This window comes from Salvelinus namaycush, chromosome 40 (genome assembly GCF_016432855.1).
Source record: "Salvelinus namaycush isolate Seneca chromosome 40, SaNama_1.0, whole genome shotgun sequence".
Taxonomy (NCBI): domain Eukaryota; kingdom Metazoa; phylum Chordata; class Actinopteri; order Salmoniformes; family Salmonidae; genus Salvelinus; species Salvelinus namaycush.
The window spans coordinates 634,262-656,063 of NC_052346.1; the positions used below are offsets into that span (position 1 = coordinate 634,262).

Genomic DNA, 21,802 nt, shown 5'->3' on the forward strand with positions numbered 1-21,802 from the left:
TTCCAGTTTGTGGTCCATTTGCATGGATATTCTTTATTTTTGCAGTCACAGTACCTAACCTGAAAAACAAATCACAAGCTGGGAGCATGATAGAATAATTTGTATGTTTTAAGATAATGGCTAAAGTGTTCCACTCTGAAACTGTATCACTGTGTGAAATGTATTAGAATTATAAGACTAATCCAATAATGTGTATTTAAGACAAGTTAAGACAAAAACCATTGTGTTACTATGTAGCAATGTGAGAAATGTATAGTTGAGACATTCAAGGCCAACTGAACTGTCGACTTGTGATAACTCTGAAACCAATAACAGGAAAGAGGCCTTCCCAATCTAGGTAGGGGAGTAGCTGTTAGAAAGGGCAAGCCTCCAGAGAACGAGAAATTATGTGTTCGTATTGTGGAAAAATACAGCCCACCTAAAGGGAGGTGGAGTTTCTACTGGTGTGTGTGGGTATGGGAGTTATAAAATGACTGTGTTCTCATTTTTGATGGGAGAGTACTCTGTGAATAAAGTATTGATCTATTGCCAACTGGGTCTTTGAATAATTCTTTATTAACCAGGGCATTACAACCTCTGGGAATTATTTAAAGCTTGAGTGATAGTTGAGTTCCAACAATTGGGATAAAAATTCTCGTGACAGAGCAGCACATACCTGGGAGTCTTTCACTTCCTGAAAACCAGGGTAGACCCCCTAAGGCAGTGGATATTTGGCTCGGACGGTATTTAAAACGCAGGATGGGAGAGGAATCCGGACTCCTGGACCCAGTGACTCACTGCAGAGGACCCACTTCAAAGCTATGCTGTATGAGACTAGGAATGGGCATTTGACTGTTGAGTACTCACATGAAATATCTAATTTACACCCAAGTCAATACTTTGTAGGAGTACTTTTGGCAGCGATTAGAGCTGTAAGTCTTTCTGTGTAAGTCTCAAAGAGCTTTCCACACCTGCATTGTGTAACATTTGCCAATTATCTTTTCAATATTCTTCAAGCTCTGTCAAATTGGTTGTTGATCATTTCTAGATAACCATTTTCAGGTCTTTCCATAGATCTTCAAGTAGATGTACGTCAAAACTATAACTCTGCCACTGTTACGGTCTTCTTGGTAAGGAACTCCAGCGTAGATTTGACCTTGTGTTGTAGGGTTATTGTCCTGCTAAAAGGTGAATCAGGTTTTTCTCTACGATTCTGCCTGTGTTTAGCTCCATTCCGTTTACTTTTTATCCTGAAAAACTCCCCAGTCCTTAAAGATTACAAGCATACTCATAACATGACGCAGCCACCACTATGCTAGAAAATATGGAGAGTAGTACTCAGTAATATGTTTGAGGCAAATCCAATACAACACACTTTATATTTCAGGACAAAAAGTGAATTCCTTCCTCTGCGGCAACTGAGTTAGGAAGGACGCCTGTATCTTCATAGTGACTGGGTGTATTGATACACCATTCAGAGTGTAATTCATAACTTTACCATGCTCAATGGGATATTCAATGTCTGCTTTGTATTTTACCCATCTACCAATAGGTGCCCTTTTTTGTGCGGTATTGGAAAACCTCCCTGGTCTTTGTAGTTGAATCTATGTTTGAAATTTACTGCTCAACTGAGGGACCTTACAGATAATTGCATGTGGGGTATATAGATAGGGTTAGTTAAACACTATTATTGCCATGAGTCCATGAAACTTGTTATGCAAATGTTTACTCGTGAACTTATTTAAGCTTGCCTTAAAGGGGTTGAAAACTTAAGACTCTAGACATTTCAGCATTTCATTTTTAAATAATTTGTAAACGTTTCGAAAAAACATAATTCCACTGTGACATTATGGGATATTGTGTAAAATTTAATCAATTTTAAATTCAGGCTATAACATGACACATTGTTAGTCTTTAAGAGTACTTATATTTTTATTGCTAATTCAGCCATATGCTTTCAATAAAACAAAAAATGTGTCTCTGACTGACAGCAGAGCTAGCAGTGCACAAAGACACATCACATGATCTGTTTTAGCAGCTTTCCTGTTCTAGACTGCAGGGAGAGGGGAGGGGGGGGGGGAGGAAAACTCCACCTAACTAGTTTCAATGTATGGAATCACTTGGGACATTTGGGATTTTAGGTCAAATTCCCCTTTAACATGGTGGTAAAGAGGCATGCATTTGGGGTACACGTGTCATACGGTGAACAGGATGCTGTGCATGCATGTGTTGTCATCACATAGGTTAATAATGATAGTTACTAAACCTTATGGTGTGTGTGGACTCTAACTGGAATACTATACCACAATCATTGGAGAAAGTAGGCTTGTATATGAAAACGGTGGGCAGTCAAAACATCAGGGTCAAGCTCATTAGGGCATGCAAGAGAAAACGTAAAATATTTTTTAAGTGTTTTGCCCACGGAAAGCGAAAATTTATATCCAGGATGTCCCTCCTTGTTTTAGTCGGTTTTCTTCCGTTTGATGCCTAAAGAACATGACCCTAATTGTAACTTACACAACCTTACTGTATTATTATCAGACTTCCACCAAGTCTTGCCTTATCAAGCCTGAATAACCTAACAGTACAGCATGAAAACAATGCAGTTTTTTGCATGGTGTTGCATACAATTTGCCACGTCAACATGAAAATACACAGAATGATACACAATAGCCTCTGTAGGTGACGTATCTTCATCCACTATAAAACCAGTCATCGTTGGTCAACAATTAACTGCCAATAACAACTTTAAAAAGTATTAAAAAGCTTTCAATTAGACAATTAAGCTCTCTCTCTCTCTCTGTGTGTACTTAAAACAGTGATTGGATTAATTGGTTGAACTGGTTAATGTGGCTCTGTGGAGTGTCAAGCATTCTAATGCTGTCCTGGTGTTGCCTACAGTAGGGTTGTCACGATACCAGTTTTGCGATATTCAGAACTATTATGGCAAAGAAACAAAACATGATGCAGAAACAGCTCAAACACACCGGTAAGATTGTCAAATGCTTGCCTGCCAACCTCTGAACAGTGTCGGCAGTCAATCTCGTTTGTGTTCACACCTCAGACTTTGGAACTCAGCCTTGTTAAAATACTCCAAGCCAGAAGGTGGCAGTAGCGTTGTTTGACAATGCATATCCGTTCGTATTGCTTATAGTCTAGATTCCAAGTGATCTGCGCTAATGTTGCTATTTTGTAGAAAGCACTTGCTGTGGCCATCTGGTTAGTATCAACTAGATAATTACCTAGCAAGATAGCAAAGAAACAATTTAATTCACTCTCCATAATCCCATACTGCCAGTGTCAGACCATAGCCAAATGTTTAGCTAGCTAGCTAACGTTAGCATATTCACTAGCTAGCACAACCTAGCCAGCCAGCCAGCCAAGGACACTGCACTAACTTGGCAGCTAACAACCATTGTGATGAATTATAGTGTCAATACTAGCTACAGTGGTCAGCTAACTTGGAGGAAGTATTTAGTGTTGTGTGTAGAGGTCGACCGATTAATTGGAATGGCCGATTTCAAGTTTTCATAACAATCGGAAATCGGTATTTTTGGACACAGATTATTATTATTTTGTACATCTTTATTTATCCTTTATTTAACTAAGCAAGTCAGTTAAGAACACATTCTTATTTTCAATGACGGCCTAGGAACGGTGGGTTAACTGCCTTGTTCAGGGGCAGAATGACAGATTTTTGCCTTGTCAGCTCGGGGATTCAATCTTGCAACCTTACGGTTAACTAGTCCAACGCTCTAACCACCTGCCTCTCATTGCACTCCACGAGGAGCCTGCCTGTTACGCGAATGCAGTAAGAAGCCAAGGTAAGTTGCTACCTAGCATTAAACTTATCTTATAAAAAAACAATCAATCATAATCACTAGTTAAACTAGTAATATCATCAACAATGTGTAATTATCTAGCGTGTCCTGCGTTGCATATAATCGATGCGGTGCGTATTCGCGAAAAAGGACTGTCGTTGCTCAAATGTGTACCTAACTATAAACATCAATGCCTTTCTTAAAATCAATACACAAGTTTATATTTTTAAACCTGCATATATAGTTAATATTGCCTGCTAACATGAGTCGTTGCAAACTGTGAAGACTATTTCTTCCTAACAAAGACAGCCAACTTCAAACGGGGGATGATTTAACAAAAGCACATTTGCGAAAAAAGCACAATCGTTGAACGACTGTACCTAACCATAAACATCAATGCATTTCTTAAAATCAATACACAGAAGTATATATTTTTAAACATGCATATTTAGCTAAAAGAAATCCAGGTTAGCAGGCAATATTAACCAGGTGAAATTGTGTCACTTCTCTTGCGTTCATTGCACGCAGAGTCAGTGTATATGCAACAGTTTGGGCCGCCTAATTATGACATAACATTGAAGGTTGTGCAATGTAACAGGAATATTTAGACTTAGGGATGCCACCCGTTAGATAAAATACGGAACGGTTCCGTATTTCACTGAAAGAATAAACGTCTTGTTTTCGAGATGATAGTTTCCGGATTCGACCATATTAATGACCTAAGGCTCGTATTTCTGTGTGTTATGTTATAATTAAGTCTATGATTTGATAGAGCAGTCTTACTGAGCGGTGGTAGGCACCAGCAGGCTCGTAAGCATTCATTCAAACAGCACTTTCGTGCTTTTTGCCAGCAGCTCTTCACTGTGCTTCAAGGCTATCAACTCCCGAGATTAGGCTGGTGTAACCGATGTGAAATGGCTAGCTAGTTAGCGGGGTGCGCGCTAATAGCGTTTCAAACGTCACTCGCTCTGAGACTTGGAGTGGTTGTTCCCCTTGCTCTGCATGGGTAACACTGCTTCGAGGGTGGCTGCTGGAGAGGGACGGAAGCTATACTGTTACACTGGCAATACTAAAGTGCCTATAACAACATCCAATAGTCAAAGGTATATGAAATACAAATCGTATAGAGAAATAGTCCTATAATAACTACAAGCTAAAACTTTTTACCTGGGAATATTGAAGACTCATGTTATAAGGAACCACCAACTTTCATATGTTCTCATGTTCTGAGCAAGGAACTTAAACGTTCGCTTTTTGACATGGCACATATTGCACATTTACTTCTCCAACACTTTGTTTTTGCATTATTTAAACCAAATTGAACATGTTTCACTATTTATTGGAGGCTAAATTGATTTTATTGATGTATTATATTAAGTTTAAATAAGTGTTAATTCAGTATTGTTGTAATTGTCATTATTACAAATACATTTTTTTATTTTGTATTATTTATTTTATATATATATATATTATTTTTTTTCGGATGATTAATCGGTATCGGCTTTTTTTAGCCCTCCAATAATTTGTATCGGCGTTGAAAAATCATAATCGGTCGACCTCTAGTTCTGTGCATTGCAACTCTACACTTAGCTAGCTACCATCCCATAGCCTACATTGCATATGAAGTGTGACTGGCTCATCCGTGGATGTACGAAGAAAATGCCCTTATTTGTCATTTTTTGTTGACTCCCCCAGGTGGGGGTTCGTGCTCTCAGATTGGCTCAGTCAAGTTGTTGGCCACTGACGAGTATTGCGATTACTACTGAAGGGCAAGGATTTAAGAATGGGAGAGAAAAGTACAACACGAAACACCATGTTTCTCAAAACACACAGTAACACACAGTAGCTGTCAATCAAAAGCCTTTCTATTATAATTCTGCTTTTAAAGACCATTTTTCTGGCAATAGCTCAATTAGACGGGAAACAAAAGCGTTCCGATTTGGCAACACAGACCTCTTATAGCAGCTGTACAACACTATGTGCTAAGGCACTGTGGTTAACATAGAGAGGGGTCATGAAACATGAGACTAGGTAGAAGGCGATAGGAAAGGAAGGTTGAGATTTAGTGGAAGGCGAAAAGCTGTGCAAACCTTCCAAACTTGTCCTTGCTGGAGGAGAAGCATTGTAACAGAAAGAGAGAAAGGTATACATCAACACAGGCTCTTAAGTGACTAACATGCATATCTAATTGAAAACAACTGGTTTTGGAGATAATACTACATTCTAATATGTTCGTTACAGGCCAAGGACATAGGCCTTTGTTATGCCACGTAGGGGGACCTTCTTATCTAGGCCTATGTGAGTGTCCCAAACTTTCATTCATTCAATACTGATGCTATTAAAACGTCTTAGGGATAGGGGGCACTATTTTCACATGCCCAAAGTAAACTGCCTGCTACTCAGGCCCAGAAGCTAGGATATGCATATTATTAGTAGATTTGGATAGAAAATACTCTGTAGTTTCTAAAACTGTTTGAATAATGTCTGTGAGTATAACAGAACTGATTTGGCCCCCCCGAGCACAATCCATCCAGGGAAAAATTGTTTTGAGGTCAATGTGTTTTCCATTAGTTTTCTATGGGAAGCCCTTTTTAATAGAAATCTGGTTGCAGTTCCTATGGCTTCCACTAGATGTCAACAGTATTTAGAAATTGGTTGATGTTTTTCTTTTGAGAAATGAAGAAGTAGTCCTGTTCTTTCCATGTGTCACTCAGATGGACTCTAGTCTTTTGGTGCGCATGACATGGAACGCGCTTCACGTTGTTTTTATCCGGTATTGAACACAGTATATCCGTCTTAAATTTGATCGATTATTTACGTTTTAGGGTACCTAAGAAAGGATTAAGAACGTTGTTTGAAATGTTCGGACCAAGTTTACGGGTAACTTAGATACTTTGTAGGCATGTTGGGCGAGTTGAAACCGGTGTATTTCTGAATCAAACGCGCCAAATAAATGGACATTTTTGGGGCATAAAGAAGGACATTATCGTACAAAAGGATCACTTGTGATGTTCCTAGGACATTTTGGAGTGCCAACAGAAGAAGATCTTCAAAGGTAAGGCATATATTAAATCGCTATTTCTGCCTTTTGTCGCGCACCTGCCTGGTTGAAATATGATTTTCATGTGTTTGTATGCGGGGTGCTCTCCTCAGATAATCGAATGGTTTGCTTTCGCCATAAAGCATTTCTAAAATCTGACACAGCGGCTGGATTAACAAGAAGTTAAGCTTTATTTTGATGTATTACACTTGTGATTTCATGAATGTTAAATATTTATAGTCATTTAATTTGAATTTGGTGCTCTGCAATTTCACCGGATGTTGTCAAATCGATCCCACTAAAGGGATTTGATCCCTAAGAAGTTTTAATTATGGTGTAGTCTACGTTGTCCCTACTATAAGAACCTTTGCCTCCAGAAGTGGGATGCTCTGTAAGCTTCTCTCCGTCTAGCCTATAGGCTTCCTGAGGACACGGAAGATTAGAGGGTTGTAAGGGTGGATAAGCAGAAAGAACAGCATGCAAGAGAAGCATAAATCAGGGATGCAAACTCATGAGGGCAAAAAAAGGCGACACTTTTTCCCTGCTAGGGGAAAATTCAGGTTTTAACTAATTAAAACACAAAGATCTAATCTACATGATCAATCTCTGTAAAATAAAGTGTTTAATGTGAACCTAACTCACAGCTGAAAAATGTAAAGAAAGCAATCCAATGTTATTTGTTGCCTAGACTTTACTGCAAATGACACTCAAGTCTTGAGAAAAAAAACAGTACACCAATATTGCAGTTAGCCATGACAGCCTTTTAAATAATTATTGTGACCACACACACATCTACAGTTGAAGTTGGAAGTTTTAATAAACTAGTTGTAATGACTCCAACCTAAGTGTTTCAACCACTCCACAAATTTCTTGTTAACAAACTATAGTTTTGGCAAGTCGGTTAGGACATCTACTTTGTGCATGACACAAGCAATTTTTCCAACAATTGTTTACAGACAGATTATTTCACTTTTAATTCAATATATCAAAATGTCAGTGAGTCAGAAGTTTACATAAACTAAGTTGACTTTGCCTTTAATTCCAGAAAAATTATGTCATGGCTTTAGAAGCCACTGATAGGCTAATTGACATCATTTGAGTCAATTGGAGGTGTAACTGTGGATGCATTTCAAGGCCTACCTTCAAACTCAGTGCCTCTTTGCTGGACATCATGGGCAAATCAAAAGAAATCAGCCAAGACCTCAGAAAAATGCCTGAAGGTATCACGTTCATCTGTACAAACAATAGTACGCAAGTATAAACCCCATGGGACCACGCAGCCGTCATACCACTCAGGAAGGAGACACGTTCTGTCTCCTAGAGATGAACGTACTTTTGTGCGAAAAGTGCAAATCAATCCCAGAACAACAGCAAAGGACCTTGTGAAGATGCTGGAGGAAACAGGTACAAAAGTATCTATAGCCACAGTAAAACGAGTCCTATATCGACAGCAAGGAAGAAGCCACTGCTCCAAAACCGCCATAAAAAAGCCAGACTACGGTTTGCAACTGGACATGGGGACAAAGATCGTACTTTTTGGAGAAATGTCCTCCGGTCTGATGAAACAAAAATAGAACTGTTTGGCCATAATGACCATTGTTATGTTTGGAGGAAAAAGGGGAAGGCTTGCAAGCCGAAGAGCACCATCCCAACCGTGAAGCACGGGGATGGCAACGTCATGTTGTGGGGGTGCTTTGCTGCAGGAGGAACTGGTGGACTTCACAAAACAGATGGCTTCATGATGTGGATAAATCGAAGCAACATCTTAAGACATCAGTCAGGAAGTTAAAGCTTGGTCGCAAATGGGTCTTCCAAATGGACAATGACCCCAAACATACTTCCAAAGTATGTGGCAAAATGGCTTAAGGACAACAAAGTCAGGGTATTGGAGTGGCCATCACAAAGCCCTGACCTCAATCCCATAGAAAATGTGTGGGCATAACTGAAAAAGCATGTGCGAGCAAGTACAAACCTGACTCAGTAACAAAATTCACCCAACTTATCGTGGGAAGCTTGTGGAAGGCTACCTGAAACATTTGACCCAAGTTAAAGGCAATGCTACCAAATACTAATTGAGTATATGTAAACTTCTGACCCAGTGGGAATGTGATGAAATAAATTAAAGCTGAAATATATAATTCTCTCTACTATTATTCTGACATTTCTCATTCTTAAAATAAAGTGGTGATCCTAACTGACCTAAGACAGGGAATTTTTACTAGGATTAAATGTCAGGAATTGTGAAAAACGGAGTTTAAAACTATTTGGCTCAGGTATATGTAAACTTCCGACTTCAACTGTAGTATCCTAGCGAAACTAGTGCATGATTGTGTGAATAAGACAGTTTGCCTGACTCAGTAAATTGGATTATGGCCTACACTTCGCAGACAGGAAAGTTTATAGAATATAAGCATCACAAGGCTGACACTGGGCTCCGACACAGTCCTGTCACTATGGTTCAGAAAGACAGAGACTGGCTGGGCCAACAGCTCACTTTGCCTCATTTACACTATAGCCCTACAGCCAAACCAAGCCAAGCTGAACTGTAGGCCTGTATTGGGCTTGCCTGGTTACAAATCCACCATAGTTGCTAGAACTGTGATGGAAATGACAATATGAAAAGAAAATAGAGCCAACATAGTACAGTTCACGTAGGGATGGACACATCCATTCGGATATCCGGATAAACGTTAGTATTCGATTACTTGAGTGACAGAAAAATTATTATTTGATATCTTACTATGGTAAGAGGGGAGGGGGGGAGGGGAGGGGAGGGGAGGTTTGCCCAGGGCGCCATATTGAAACAAATAGCCAAACCAAAAACTGCAGACAAAAATGCTTTCTGCTACTAAGATTTGAGAAATGTGGGCTAAACTGACAACGGAGTGAAGAGCAGAAATCTCAACTAGCAAGCAAGTCCCAGCAATGAAGAACGCGAAGGGGGGAAGAACTCTGTCAGGGGGGGTGATTTTCGGCACAACACCATCCCAAACATGTCTTAGTTAGCTACTTTGCTTAGAAGTCGCCCACCTTAGCCATTTGGTACCTGGATCATTGAATGAGGGAATTATTTAATAAAGACAGAGTATTTGGTTGTAATTGTAATGGTGCATGCTGGCCAACAATCCAGGAGAGCTACTGGGTGTACAGGCTTTTGCTCAAGCCCTGCGCTAACACAACATATTAAAAAACAAGTCAGCTGCTCAACAAGACCTTGAAAAAGATTGGATCAAAATCATGCACACCCAGTAGCTCTCATATTGCGATAGTCTCCAAATTGAGGGTTTTATACCGTAGTCTATCATTGCAGTATTTTACTTTGCTGTACACCCAGTATTGTGATTTGATACTGTGATTTCATTGTGATTCGATGTTCCAAACATATTGCTCACCATGTCTCTGCTGCAGATGGACAAGAGCGAGCCATGAGAACTCGTTTTGATCAATCATGGAAATAAGTGCTCTAAACATATTGCGATAGTCAAAACGATATCGACTAAAATACCCCCCGCCCCCATCACTACTAGCATGCTACCTAAATTGCTGTCATCAACACGTTCACTTATCATCACACTCAACAGCAAACTATCAATTGAAGGGTTTGGGGGCTGATCATAGTTAGCTAGCTAATGTTGTGTGTTAACAGACGTACGGATTCTTGAAATCAGACCTAATATCTATAATGATAGCTAGATAGTAGACCGTACAGAATGTCGTTTCTGGCTATGCACCCACCCGAGCTTTCTGCCTAACGAGCTACTACAAGATGAGGACGATTAGCTAGCAGTCTGTCTACCATTAGAAGCAGGCTAGCTGGCATTAAGGCCTTGCACTGATTGCTGAACATTCCCGATGCTTTGCACCAGTCATGTAACGTTATATTATTAGAACCAAACACAGGTTTCTATTTACTTACCTAAGAATGGATGCATTTATATATACATTTATGAACTTAAGAATGTAACAGACATATCTTAGTTACCTTTTTGATGTTATAGACCCGGGTGAGCATCCCGATTCCCCTGTCGTTAAGGATGGTAAATTTCTCTGCCAGCTTTTGCTGGCTCGGCTGCATTGCCCCCCGTGACATTTTACTTGTTCACGGTGTTCCTCAAACCAAAATGTGTCCTGTATCTTCGCAGTATAGTGTTGGTATAGAATAAATACTTGCTGTAATAAAAATCGTGTTATAGTGTTACAATTCGTCCATTTCAGGAAAACATCAAGGCTAACAAACCCACAATCCACCCGTCTCCCTGTTTTTCTTTCTCGCTACCTAGGTGTTGCCCCCGCTCAGAACGAGGCTGCTCCCTGCAACACGACTCTCTGTTCACGTGACACAATCCCGTTCATATTTCCCATTTGTATGACTGTGACAGGTGGTAGCCCGATAGCTAGCGTTCGGAAAGACGTTAGTTTGCAATAAAAACGCGAGCACTTCATTGGATTACAATATACTGCTAGCGAGATTAGCGGTTCTCAGTATTTGTGCTTGCAAAGACCCATTTGACAGATGCAATGCATTCACTTGCACAGGAAATTCAAGGATTTTCGAAAACAAAACTGAAAAAGCAAAGCACTGTTGTGACAACTGTGCTCGGGCGACGGCATATAGAAACAATGGACGACTCCAACGTGCTCGAAATTGAGGAACCAGGGATGTCAGGCTGTGGATTTGTTCAAGATACCAGTTTGGATCTTCATGTTGGCATTATCAAGCCATTTCTACTGCTCTGTAAGGCATCATCATTAGTTGTTTACATTAAATTGTCCAGTGACATTTTGTTTTTTGTCGACATTTAGAAAGTTTACATATAAAATAGATGCGAAAATGATGTTCTATCGAGCGTTTCCTTTTAATTGTCTCGTGTAGACAACGTCAGGACGTAATGACGTCACACAAGTGGGTCGCACCTACATAGATTCATTTAAACCATGTTTATAGTGAAACTAAATTTAGATTAGAGGAAGGATTTAATTTATTCTAGGTTTACAATTTGGTGCAACGATATGAATTGTTGATTTTTAACCCAGTTTAAGAGTTGGTGCAACCCACCCCAAGTGTTGAATAACAGTGTAGTGGGTGGGACAGAATACAATAATTTACTAATATTTGCCATATTCAAATAATCATCATGTGCCAATGTATCGCCATGGTCCGTGCCATGGTGAAATTTGCACTACTTTAGATCTTAAATAATTGGATGGTGAAACATGCCAGCCAACCAGAAAAGCAAGTCTTGAAAGTGTCTTGTGGTTGTAAAGAAACATTTTTATAGTTGAAAACATTTCTTTAAAAAGCAGTAGTCATTTAGAATAATCCTATTAAATGTAAAGTTCTCTGTTTAGGGGACCTGCGCAGTGCTGGTCCCGGTTCCAACCGCCATTTCCGCTTATAAATTGATCTGTGTACACCATAGATCGAAATGGCTTGCATTGAGCAATAGCCTTGGTTCCCACAGACAGAGTATATTTTCTGAGCCTGTATGATGTAGGACATAAAATTGGAAACCACTTGAAGTTGGGATGGCCCTCCTACCATTTCATTTGCTCTTCCGACTGTCCATCAACTCCTGGCTGAGCCCTATGTATTCGTCTTTGATATATTGGCGATCGCACATTTTTTTATGCACTGCAAGCTAATATGCAGGACAGAAACAAGATTTCCAAACATGGGAAAAAGTACAACACCCCCCAAAAAAGATTTTTTTTTAAACTAAATCAAACCACTTGTCACGTTCCTGACCTTATTTCCTTTGTTTAGTCTTGTTTAGTTGGTCAGGACGTGAGCTGGATGGGCATTCTATGTTATGTGTTTCTATGTTTGGTTTAGGGTTGTCAACTAACCTGATATGGTTCTCAAACAGGGGCAGGTGTTTTAGGTTTCCTCTGATTGGGAACCATATTTAGGTAGGCTGTTCTCACTGTTTGTTTGTGGGTGATTGTTCCTGTTCATTGCGTTCTTCGTTGTCTGTATGTTCACATGTTCAGGTCTGTAGCGTCGTTAGTTTCATTTTCTGTTTATTGTTTTGTTCGTGTTAAGTGTTTCCAATAAATATGGAAACATACCACGCTGCGCTTTGGTCCTCCTCTCTTCCACCTAACGACGAGCGTTACACCACTTCTGTAAAAAAAAATATATATATATACACAGTTGAAGTTTACATACACCTTAGCCAAATACATTTAAACATTTTAACCCTATCAGAACCCAAAATATAAGCTTTTTCTACTCCACTATTTGTAAACAATGTAACTGTAAAGAAACACTGTAGTGTAGGCCTATAGCCTCAACATGGTTAAAACTATCCTTTTGATATAATGAATATTCAAAGCTATGTCTATTTGAGAGTGGTTACATACTGTATCTCCTAGCACAAAACGTATAAGATCTCCTAAACCTGTGTTAAACTACAGACCTTATTTTCGGCGTTTATCGATAAAAAACAATAATTTCCCCATAAGCTTTGGCCAAAGAGCCATGGCGGAGTAGTGCCTACAAAAATATACTATTGCTCTCTATTGAATGGCAGGAAATGTTATGTATTGTATCTGTAAAATCAAAACCATAGTAAGATATCAAATAATAATTTTTCAGTCACTCAAGTAATCAAATACTAACGTTTATCCGGATATCCGAATGGATGTGTCCATCCCTACGTGAACTGTACTATGTTGGCTCTATTTTCTTTTCATATTGTCATTTCCATCACAGTTCTAGCAACTATGGTGGATTTGTAACCAGGCAAGCCCAATACAGGCCTACAGTTCAGCTTGGCTTGGTTTGGCTGTAGGGCTATAGTGTAAATGAGGCAAAGTGAGCTGTTGGCCCAGCCAGTCTCTGTCTTTCTGAACCATAGCGACAGGACTGTGTCGGAGTCCAGTGTCAGCCATGTGATGCTTATATTCTATTCACTTTCCTGTCTGCGAAGTATAGGCCATAATCCAATTTACTGAGTCAGGCAAACTGTCTTATTCACACAATCATGCACTAGTTTCGCTAGGATACTACAGTTGAAGTCGGAAGTTTACATACACCTTAGCCAAATACATTTTTCACAATTCCTGACATTTAATCCTAGTAAGAATTCCCTGTCTTAGGTCAGTTAGGATCATTACTTTATTTTAAGAATGTGAAATGTAGGAATAATAGTAGAGAGAATGATTTACTAAAGCTTTTATTTCAGTCATCACATTCCCAGGGGTCAGAAGATTACATACAATCAATTAGTATTTGGTAGTATTGCCTTTAAATTGTTTAACTTGGGTCAAATGTTTGGGGTACCCTTCCACAAGCTTCCCACAATAAGTTGGGTGAATTTTGGCCCATTCCTCCTGACAGAGCTGGTGTAACTGAGTCAGGTTTGTAGGCATCCTTGCTCGAACATGCTTTTTCAGTTCTGCCCACCAATTTCTATACGATTGAGGTTTGGGCTTTGTGATGGCCACTCCAATACCTTGACTTTGTTGTCTTCAAGCCATTTTGCCACAACTTTGGAAGTATGCTTGGGGTCATTGTCCATTTGGAAGACCCATTTGCGACCAAGCTTTAACTTCCTGGCTGATGTCTTGAGATGTTGCTTCGATATATCCGCATAATTCTCCTGCCTCATGATGCCATCTATTTTGTGAAGTGCACCAGTCCCTCCTGCATAAAGCACCCCCACAACATGATGCTGCCATACCCGTGCTTCACGGTTGGGATGGTGTTCTTTGTCTTGCAAGGCTTCCCCGTTTTCCTCCAAACATAAGGATTGTCATTATGGCCAAACAGTTCTATTTTTGTTTCATCAGACCAGAGGACATTTCTCCAGAAAGTACGATCTTTGTCCCCATGTGCAGTTGCAAACCGTACTCTGGCTTTTTTATGGCGGTTTTGGAGCAGTGGCTTCTTCTTTGCTGAGCGGCCTTTCAGGTTATGTCAATATAGGACTGATTTTACTGTGGATATAGATTATTTTGTACCTGTTTCCTCCAGCATCTTCACAAGGATCTTTGATGTTGTTCTGGGATTGATTTGCACTTTTCGCACCAAAGTACGTTCATCTCTAGGAGACATAATGCGTCTCCTTCCTGAGCGGTATGATGGCTGCGTGGTCCCATGGTGTTTATACTTGCGTACTATTGTTTGTACAGATGAACGTCGTACCGTTTGTGGCCTGCTGGAGGTCATTTTGCAGGGCTCTGGCAGTGCTCCTCCTTGCACAAAGGCGGAGGTAGCGGTCCTGCTGCTGGGTTGTTGCCCTCCTACGGCCTCCTCCACGTCTCCTGATGTACTGGCCTGTCTCTGGTAGCGCCTCCATGCTCTGGACACTACGCTGACAGACACAGCAAACCTTGCCACAGCTCGCATTGATGTGCCATTCTGGATGAGCTGCACTACCTGAGCCACTTGTGTGGGTTGTAGACTCCGTCTCATGCTACCACTAGAGTGAAAGCACCGCCAGCATTCAAAAGTGACCAAAACATCAGCCAGGAAGCATAGGAACTGAGAAGTGGTCTGTGGTCACCACTCCTTTATTGGGGGTGTCTTGCTAATTGCCTATAATTTCCACCTTTTGTCTATTCCATTTGCACAACAGCATGTGAAATGTATTGTCAATCAGTGTTGCTTCCTAAGTGGACAGTTTGATTTCACAGAAGTGTGATTGACTTGGAGTTACATTGTGTTGTTTAAGTGTTCCCTTTATTTTTTTGAGCAGTGTACAAATATACACACTACTGTTCCAAAGTTTGGGGTCAGAAACAAATAACTTTTTTCTGAAACTCATCAGTCTATTCTTGTTCTGAGAATTGAAGGCTATTCCATGCGTGAAATTGCCAAAAAACTGAGTTTCTTTCACAGAACAGCGCAAACTGGCACTAACCAGAATAGAAAGAGGAGTAGGAGGTGTCCTCTTGCTCACAACTGAGCAAGAGCACAAGTACATTAGTGTCTAGTTTGAAAAGCAGACGCCTCACAAGTGCTCAACTAGCAGCTTCATTAAATCGTACCCGCAAAACTGATGAGTTTCAGAAGAAAGTAATTTTTTTCTGGCGTTTTGAGCCTGTAATCAAACCCACAAATGCTGATGCTCCAGATACTCAACTAGTCTAAAGAAGACCAGTTTTATTGCTTCTTTAATCAGAACAACAGTTTTCAGCTGTGTTACCATAATTGCAAAAGTGTTTTCTAATAATCAATTAGCCTTTTAAAATGATAAACTTGGATTAGCTAACACAACGTGCCATTGGAACACATGGTTGCTGATAATGGGCCTCTGTACACCTATGTAGATATTACATAAAAAATCTGCCGTTTCCAGCTTCAATAGTCATTTACAACATTAACAATGTCTACGCTGTATTTCTGATCAATTTGATGTTATTTTAATGAAGAAAAGTCCTGGTGTGGTTGATGCCCGGCGTCTGACCCGCTGGGGGAATGGGGAAAAATAAAATCTGTCGGTCCTGTTTTTTGATAAAGAGCAAATACCCACGCATATGAAGCTTGGTTATGTAAGATATGCTGTAAGAGCTTTCGTCCTCAAACCATTGCAGTGTAATAATTTTTACGGATTTTGCCATGTTGCAAGGGTGTGCAAACGGACAGAGTATATTGAAGAACGGTGTGTAGAAGGACGATGTTGCACTTGTGGTGGGGATCATGATCCTGATTTCCTGAAGTTCCCTGTAAGGGTAAAGGAGATTGAGGTGGAAAAGGTTTGAGCGGTTAATCGAATATGCGGAAGCGATTTAAAATAATTGAGAAAACAAGTGATGCTAGTTAACATATGTTAGTGGACGCACCACAGGCTGTAGTAAATGTTTGCTGCCAGTCAAAAGATACATTGTGTGTTAAAGGGGATTTTGTGGAGTTCATTGCCACAGTTATAAACTGTACGGCACAAGTCTCAAAGAAAAGTTTTTGGGACTCAAGGATTTTACATCTGAAGAGTTGCAAGGGGTACTGGTGCCGGAAGACCCGCCCTCCCAAGTTCCCCTTGAACCTGTGTAGGGATCTGATATACACTACCGTTCAAAAGTTTGGGGTCACTTAGAAATGTCCTTGTTTTTGAAAGAAAAGCACATCTTTTGTCCATGTGTTCAACCTTAATATCTGTCGTCACCCCTGAGATGACTCTTTTGATGGGTGCTCTACTCCGAAGTTCAAAACACAAAACTTCTGTTGTCCGGATTCTTTTGAGGCTCATAGTCACTCTGACAGACTCCACTTTTCCCAGCGCATACTTCACCAGTTGACATCTCAAATGGGTTTCCCACATATGCATCCTTACTCAGCAAACGCATCCCAACAAGAAGCGAATCATTATCATTCATGCACATCCTCCACTCCGATTTTAGACAATTTCCTTTTTGTTCCAGTTTTCACTACTGCTGTTGTCCATTCAGAACATTTATTTTCACCAACTATCTTGACACGCTGCTTGACTCGAACTCAGCATCCACTTCCGCCATATTTTCCTACCGGCCCTCTGAACCCTATGTCAAAGCCACTGACAAAGCACATGGCTGTAATCATAGTGCAGCAGGAGAGAGTGGTGTCATCACAGTAGCACAGGTATTCCCAAACTGGGGTACGCAATGCAGTAGGGAGAACACCAAATAAAATGTGATTCCCTTTTTTTTTGCTTTTTTTCTTCACATTTTCAAACAGTACATTTATATTTTCCAATGGGGCTAAACATTTGGTTGAGGTTTTTTTCTTGCCGGAGTTGCCTTGTTACACTGCCAAAAATAAAATTAAACCATCTAGTGTTCAGCGAAATAACAACACAATGTCAAATACAGGTAGCCTAGTCAAACAATTAACATCCAATCACATTAACCGCTACTCTCTTGCGGGAAACCTTCACTCTTGCGTAGACATTTAGAAACTAAACATGACAATTTGAAAAATAAGCCACGGGAGTTTTGAACAAGAATAAAGACAGATACCATTAATAAGAAGGGGCTAGAAGCATCTGATATGGTGAGCTACCGAGTGGCTAGGACAGGCAAGCCCCATACTATTGTGGAGGACTTAATTATTCCTGCTGACGTGGATATGGCTGGGACAATGCTGGGGGGGAAAGTCAAAAAAACTATACAGACAATGACTTCATCAAACAACATTGTTTCACGACGCATCAGTGACATGGCAGGAGATGTTTTGAAACAATTACTGCTTCGCATACAAGCCAGTGAATTACATTCGTTACAACTGGGTCAACTGAGTCAACAGACGTGGCAGACTGCTCCTCCACTGCTCCTGGTATAAGTCTGTTACGTTTATGGGGGGTCAATTAAGCAAGACATCCTCTTCTGGATACCAGGACAACAGGAGAGGATATTTGTAAAGTACTGGACAGCTTTGTGACATCACATGGACTTTGGTGATCAAGATGTGTTGGTATCTGTACTAATGGCGCAAAAGCCATGACAGGGAGACATAGGAGTGGTAACACGCATGCAAGCAGTTGCTCCCGACGCCACTTGGGTACACTGCAGCATCCACTGAGAGGCTCTTGCTGCCAAGGGAATGCTTGAAAGATGTTTTGGACACTACAGTGAAAATGGTTACCTTTGTTAAAGCAAGGCCACTGATCTCTCGTGTATTTTCTGCATTATGCAATGATATGGGCAGCGATCATGTAATGCTTTTACAACATACAGAAGTGCGCTGGTTAACAAGGGGCAAGGTATTGACACGTTTTTCTTTTAATTGAGAGATGAGCTTAAAGTTATTTACTGACCATCATTTTCGCTTGTCTGACCGCTTGCATGATGACGAGTTTCTCACACGACTGGCCTATCTGGGTAATGATTTGAATCTAGGATTACAGGGACTCTCCGCAACTATATTCAATGTGCGGGACAAAACTGAGGCTATGATTAAGAAGTTGGAGCTCTTTTCTGTCTGCATTAACAAGGACAACACACAGGTCTTTCCATCATAGTTTTTTTTTTGTGTGCAAATGAACTCAAGCTTACGCACAGTGTTAAATGTGATATAGCGAAGCACCTGAGTGAGCTGGGTGTGCAATTACGCAGGTACTTTCCCAAAACGGACGACACAAACGACTGGATTCGTTATCCCTTTCATGCCCTGCCTCCTATCCACTTACCTTTATCTGAACAAGAGAGCCTCATCAAAATTACAGAAAGCGGTTCTGTGAAAATTGAATTTAATCAGAAGCCACTGCCAGATTTCTGGATAGGGCTGCGCTCAGAGTTTCTTGCCTTGGCAAATCGCGCTGGTAAGACAATGATGCTCTTTGCAACCATGTATGTGAAAGTGGATTCTCGGCCCTCACTAGCATGAAAATGAAATACAGGCACAGACTGTGTGTGAAAAATTATTTAAGACTGAGACTCTCTCCAATACAACCCAACATTGCAGAGTTATGTGCATCCTTTCAAGCACACCCTTCTCATTAACCTGTGGTGAGTTATTCACAATTTGATGAACAAATAAGGTTTTATATGTAAGATGGCTAAATAAAGAGCAAAATTATTGATTATTATTATTTGTGCCCTGGTCCTATAAGACCTCTTTGTCACTCTTTCCCACGAGCCGGGTTGTGACAGAAACGATCACTCATTCTTATGTTTAATAAATGTATCGTATGTGTGCGGGGGGGGGTGACAAGCTTACAATGATAGCAAAAAACAACATTTGAGAGTGCACTCACCCTGGTGCTAGAGGGGGTATGCAGCTGGAGGTTGAATGTTTTAAGGGGTACGGGACTAAAAATAAGTTTGGGATCCACTGCAGTAGCACTTTCAGAGATTGATTTATATCCAATAATCTAAAATAATTAATACATTTTAAACAAACACTTTCTGAAATAAAAGTTCAGGAAGCCAAGTTAGAGCTCTAGACATTCACAGCGATGGGAGCAGACATTTTGATCAAGAGAGCCCTTTAGAAAATATGCACATAAACCTGGGTCAATGGAAACCTGCCTAGTGTCTATTGGGTTTATTCTAGACCCTAGTGTATATCAGTGGTTCTCAAACAGGGGTCCTAGGAAAATCAAAGAGACCTAGCAAATAGAAAATAACTGCACTAAGTCCAAAATATCTCACATTATGGAAGATAAGTGTTTTTAAATACTTTCAAATATTACAATGTTTTCAATTCCAGATTGAGTGTCGACAATAAATTAATATCGAGCAGACTGTTTACTTTAAAAATGGGATCTCCGATGTAGGGGGTCCTCAGAATATCCGGAAGTGTTTTAAGGGGGACTTGGGACAACTTTTAGAACTGCTGTGAATGTGACTGGGTTCTCCTGTGTGCCACAAGACTGTAGGTTGTATTAGCCCACTGAGCTAAAGCTTAGGCTTAAGCTCAGGTCGATAACGCAATTCTTAAGGTCTCAGTCAAGGTTACTCATTACACAAGCGTGATTCACTGAACCATTCACTTCAGTCTAAATTATTATTTTCTGTACTGTCTAGTTGACACATAGTAGCCTGCCTTGTTACAACATTGTGTAGGCATGATAGACTTGTTTTTTTTTTTCAGCATCCCAAGACGCAGCCCAAGATATAGAAACTTTGAAGAAATTTAAGGTAAAAACTTGCCTATTGTGGTGTGCATTTCAATTAAACAATAAAAAATATACGTTTCCCTAACGCAACACTTCTTCCTTCCAGGTTTCACATATATTGAATGTCGCCTATGGTGTTAAAAATAACTTCCCAGATCTATTCAGTTATAAAACAGTGACCATTCTGGATATTCCGGAAACAGACATCACCTCATATCTCCAAGAATGTTCACAGTTCATAGATCAAGCCAAAACTGAGGTAATATAAAAATGGTTATTGTGTGCATGTATAAATTAATGAATCTTTGTGTTAACTGACCGTGTAAGACAATAATTGAGATTTGCCGTAACAATAAAAACAAGTAAATAAGGAGTGGGTAGGGTATTTGCTATGAATAGTAACCTATGCACTGTATAACATTTTGTATAACTTTGTAACACCTTATTGCCACATTTCTCAAGTCGTTCATTTAGATTTCTTTCCCCATTTTTCTCCAGAGTGGGGTTGTCCTGGTCCATTGCAATGCCGGAGTCTCTCGTGCTGCCTCAGTATTAATTGGGTACCTCATGTACAGAGAAGGTTTGGGGTTTGATGAAGCATTTGCCGTTGTGAAGGAAGCAAGACCCTCTATCCGTCCCAATCAAGGATTTCATGAACAACTGAAGAATTACAAACCATAGGCAACTTACACAATGTAAATGCACAACAAGAAATATAAATGCAGTGTCGTATGTAGGCCGAACATCCTGAACATGCAACACTCTAATAATAAAATACAAATCATTACAAACCATAGGCAAATATGTTTGTTATGAAGCCAGTGGAACAGGGGTATACTACAAAGCAGGATCAAGTTAGCCAGCTAACTTACTGAAATATTCTTTCATAACTTAAGCTTGAAATAGGAATGATTTAGTTGACTCAACAACCCCAAAAAATTTAAGTTTAGCATTGTTTATCAAAGTTAGCTGTATACCACTCTGTATACTCTGTATACCACTCTGATGGACAACATTGAAAATTTTATTCAGTGTATTGATAAGCATTCTCCTTCGATATAATGTATGCAAATGTGTAGGTCTACAATCTTGTCCCTGACATCCTTGGAGAGTCTTGACCATGGTGGAGAGTTTGGAATCTGATTGATTGATTGCTTCTGTGGACAGGTGTCTTTTATACAGGTAACAAGCTGAGATTAGGAGCAATCCCTTTAAGAGTGTGCACAGCTCGTTACCTGTATAAAAGACACCTGGGAGCCAGAAATCTTTCTGATTGAGAGGGGGTAAAATACTTATTTCCCTCATTAAAATGCAAATCAATTTATAACATTTTTGACAAGCGTTTTTCTGGATTTTTTTGTTGTTCTATCACTCACTGTTCAAATAAACCTACCATTAAAATTATAGACTGATCATTTCTTTGT

General features: G+C 40.0%; 2 protein-coding genes across 2 annotated transcripts in view; one reads left to right on the forward strand and one right to left on the reverse strand.

Moving 5' to 3' along the window:
• Positions 1 to 11,631, reverse strand: part of LOC120033316 (nck-associated protein 1-like) — a 54,849-nt gene extending 43,218 nt beyond the window's left edge. The window contains exon 1 of the mRNA XM_038979615.1: positions 10,823 to 11,631. Coding sequence (XP_038835543.1) covers positions 10,823 to 10,930 — 108 coding nt within the window. The 5' untranslated portion in view covers positions 10,931 to 11,631. The remainder of the gene's footprint in view (positions 1 to 10,822) is intronic.
• On the forward strand, positions 11,197 to 21,552 carry LOC120033317 (dual specificity protein phosphatase 19-like). The gene is made up of 4 exons (XM_038979617.1): positions 11,197 to 11,575; positions 20,354 to 20,400; positions 20,485 to 20,637; positions 20,877 to 21,552. Exons 1-4 carry the CDS (start codon positions 11,359 to 11,361, stop codon positions 21,057 to 21,059), a joined length of 600 nt encoding a protein of 199 aa, XP_038835545.1. The 5' UTR covers positions 11,197 to 11,358; the 3' UTR covers positions 21,060 to 21,552.
• The last annotated feature ends 250 nt before the right edge of the window (positions 21,553 to 21,802 follow it).

What these genes read in the sequence shown, in the direction of transcription:
- LOC120033317 (XM_038979617.1), top strand. Translation starts at nt 11,359, where the DNA reads ATGCATTCACTTGCACAGGAAATTCAAGGATTTTCGAAAACAAAACTG. An exon ending in CAAGCCATTTCTACTGCTCT is followed by an intron (nt 11,576 to 20,353) that starts GTAAGGCATCAT and finishes TTTTTTTTTCAG; the next exon opens with CATCCCAAGACGCAGCCCAA. An exon ending in AAACTTTGAAGAAATTTAAG is followed by an intron (nt 20,401 to 20,484) that starts GTAAAAACTTGC and finishes TCTTCCTTCCAG; the next exon opens with GTTTCACATATATTGAATGT.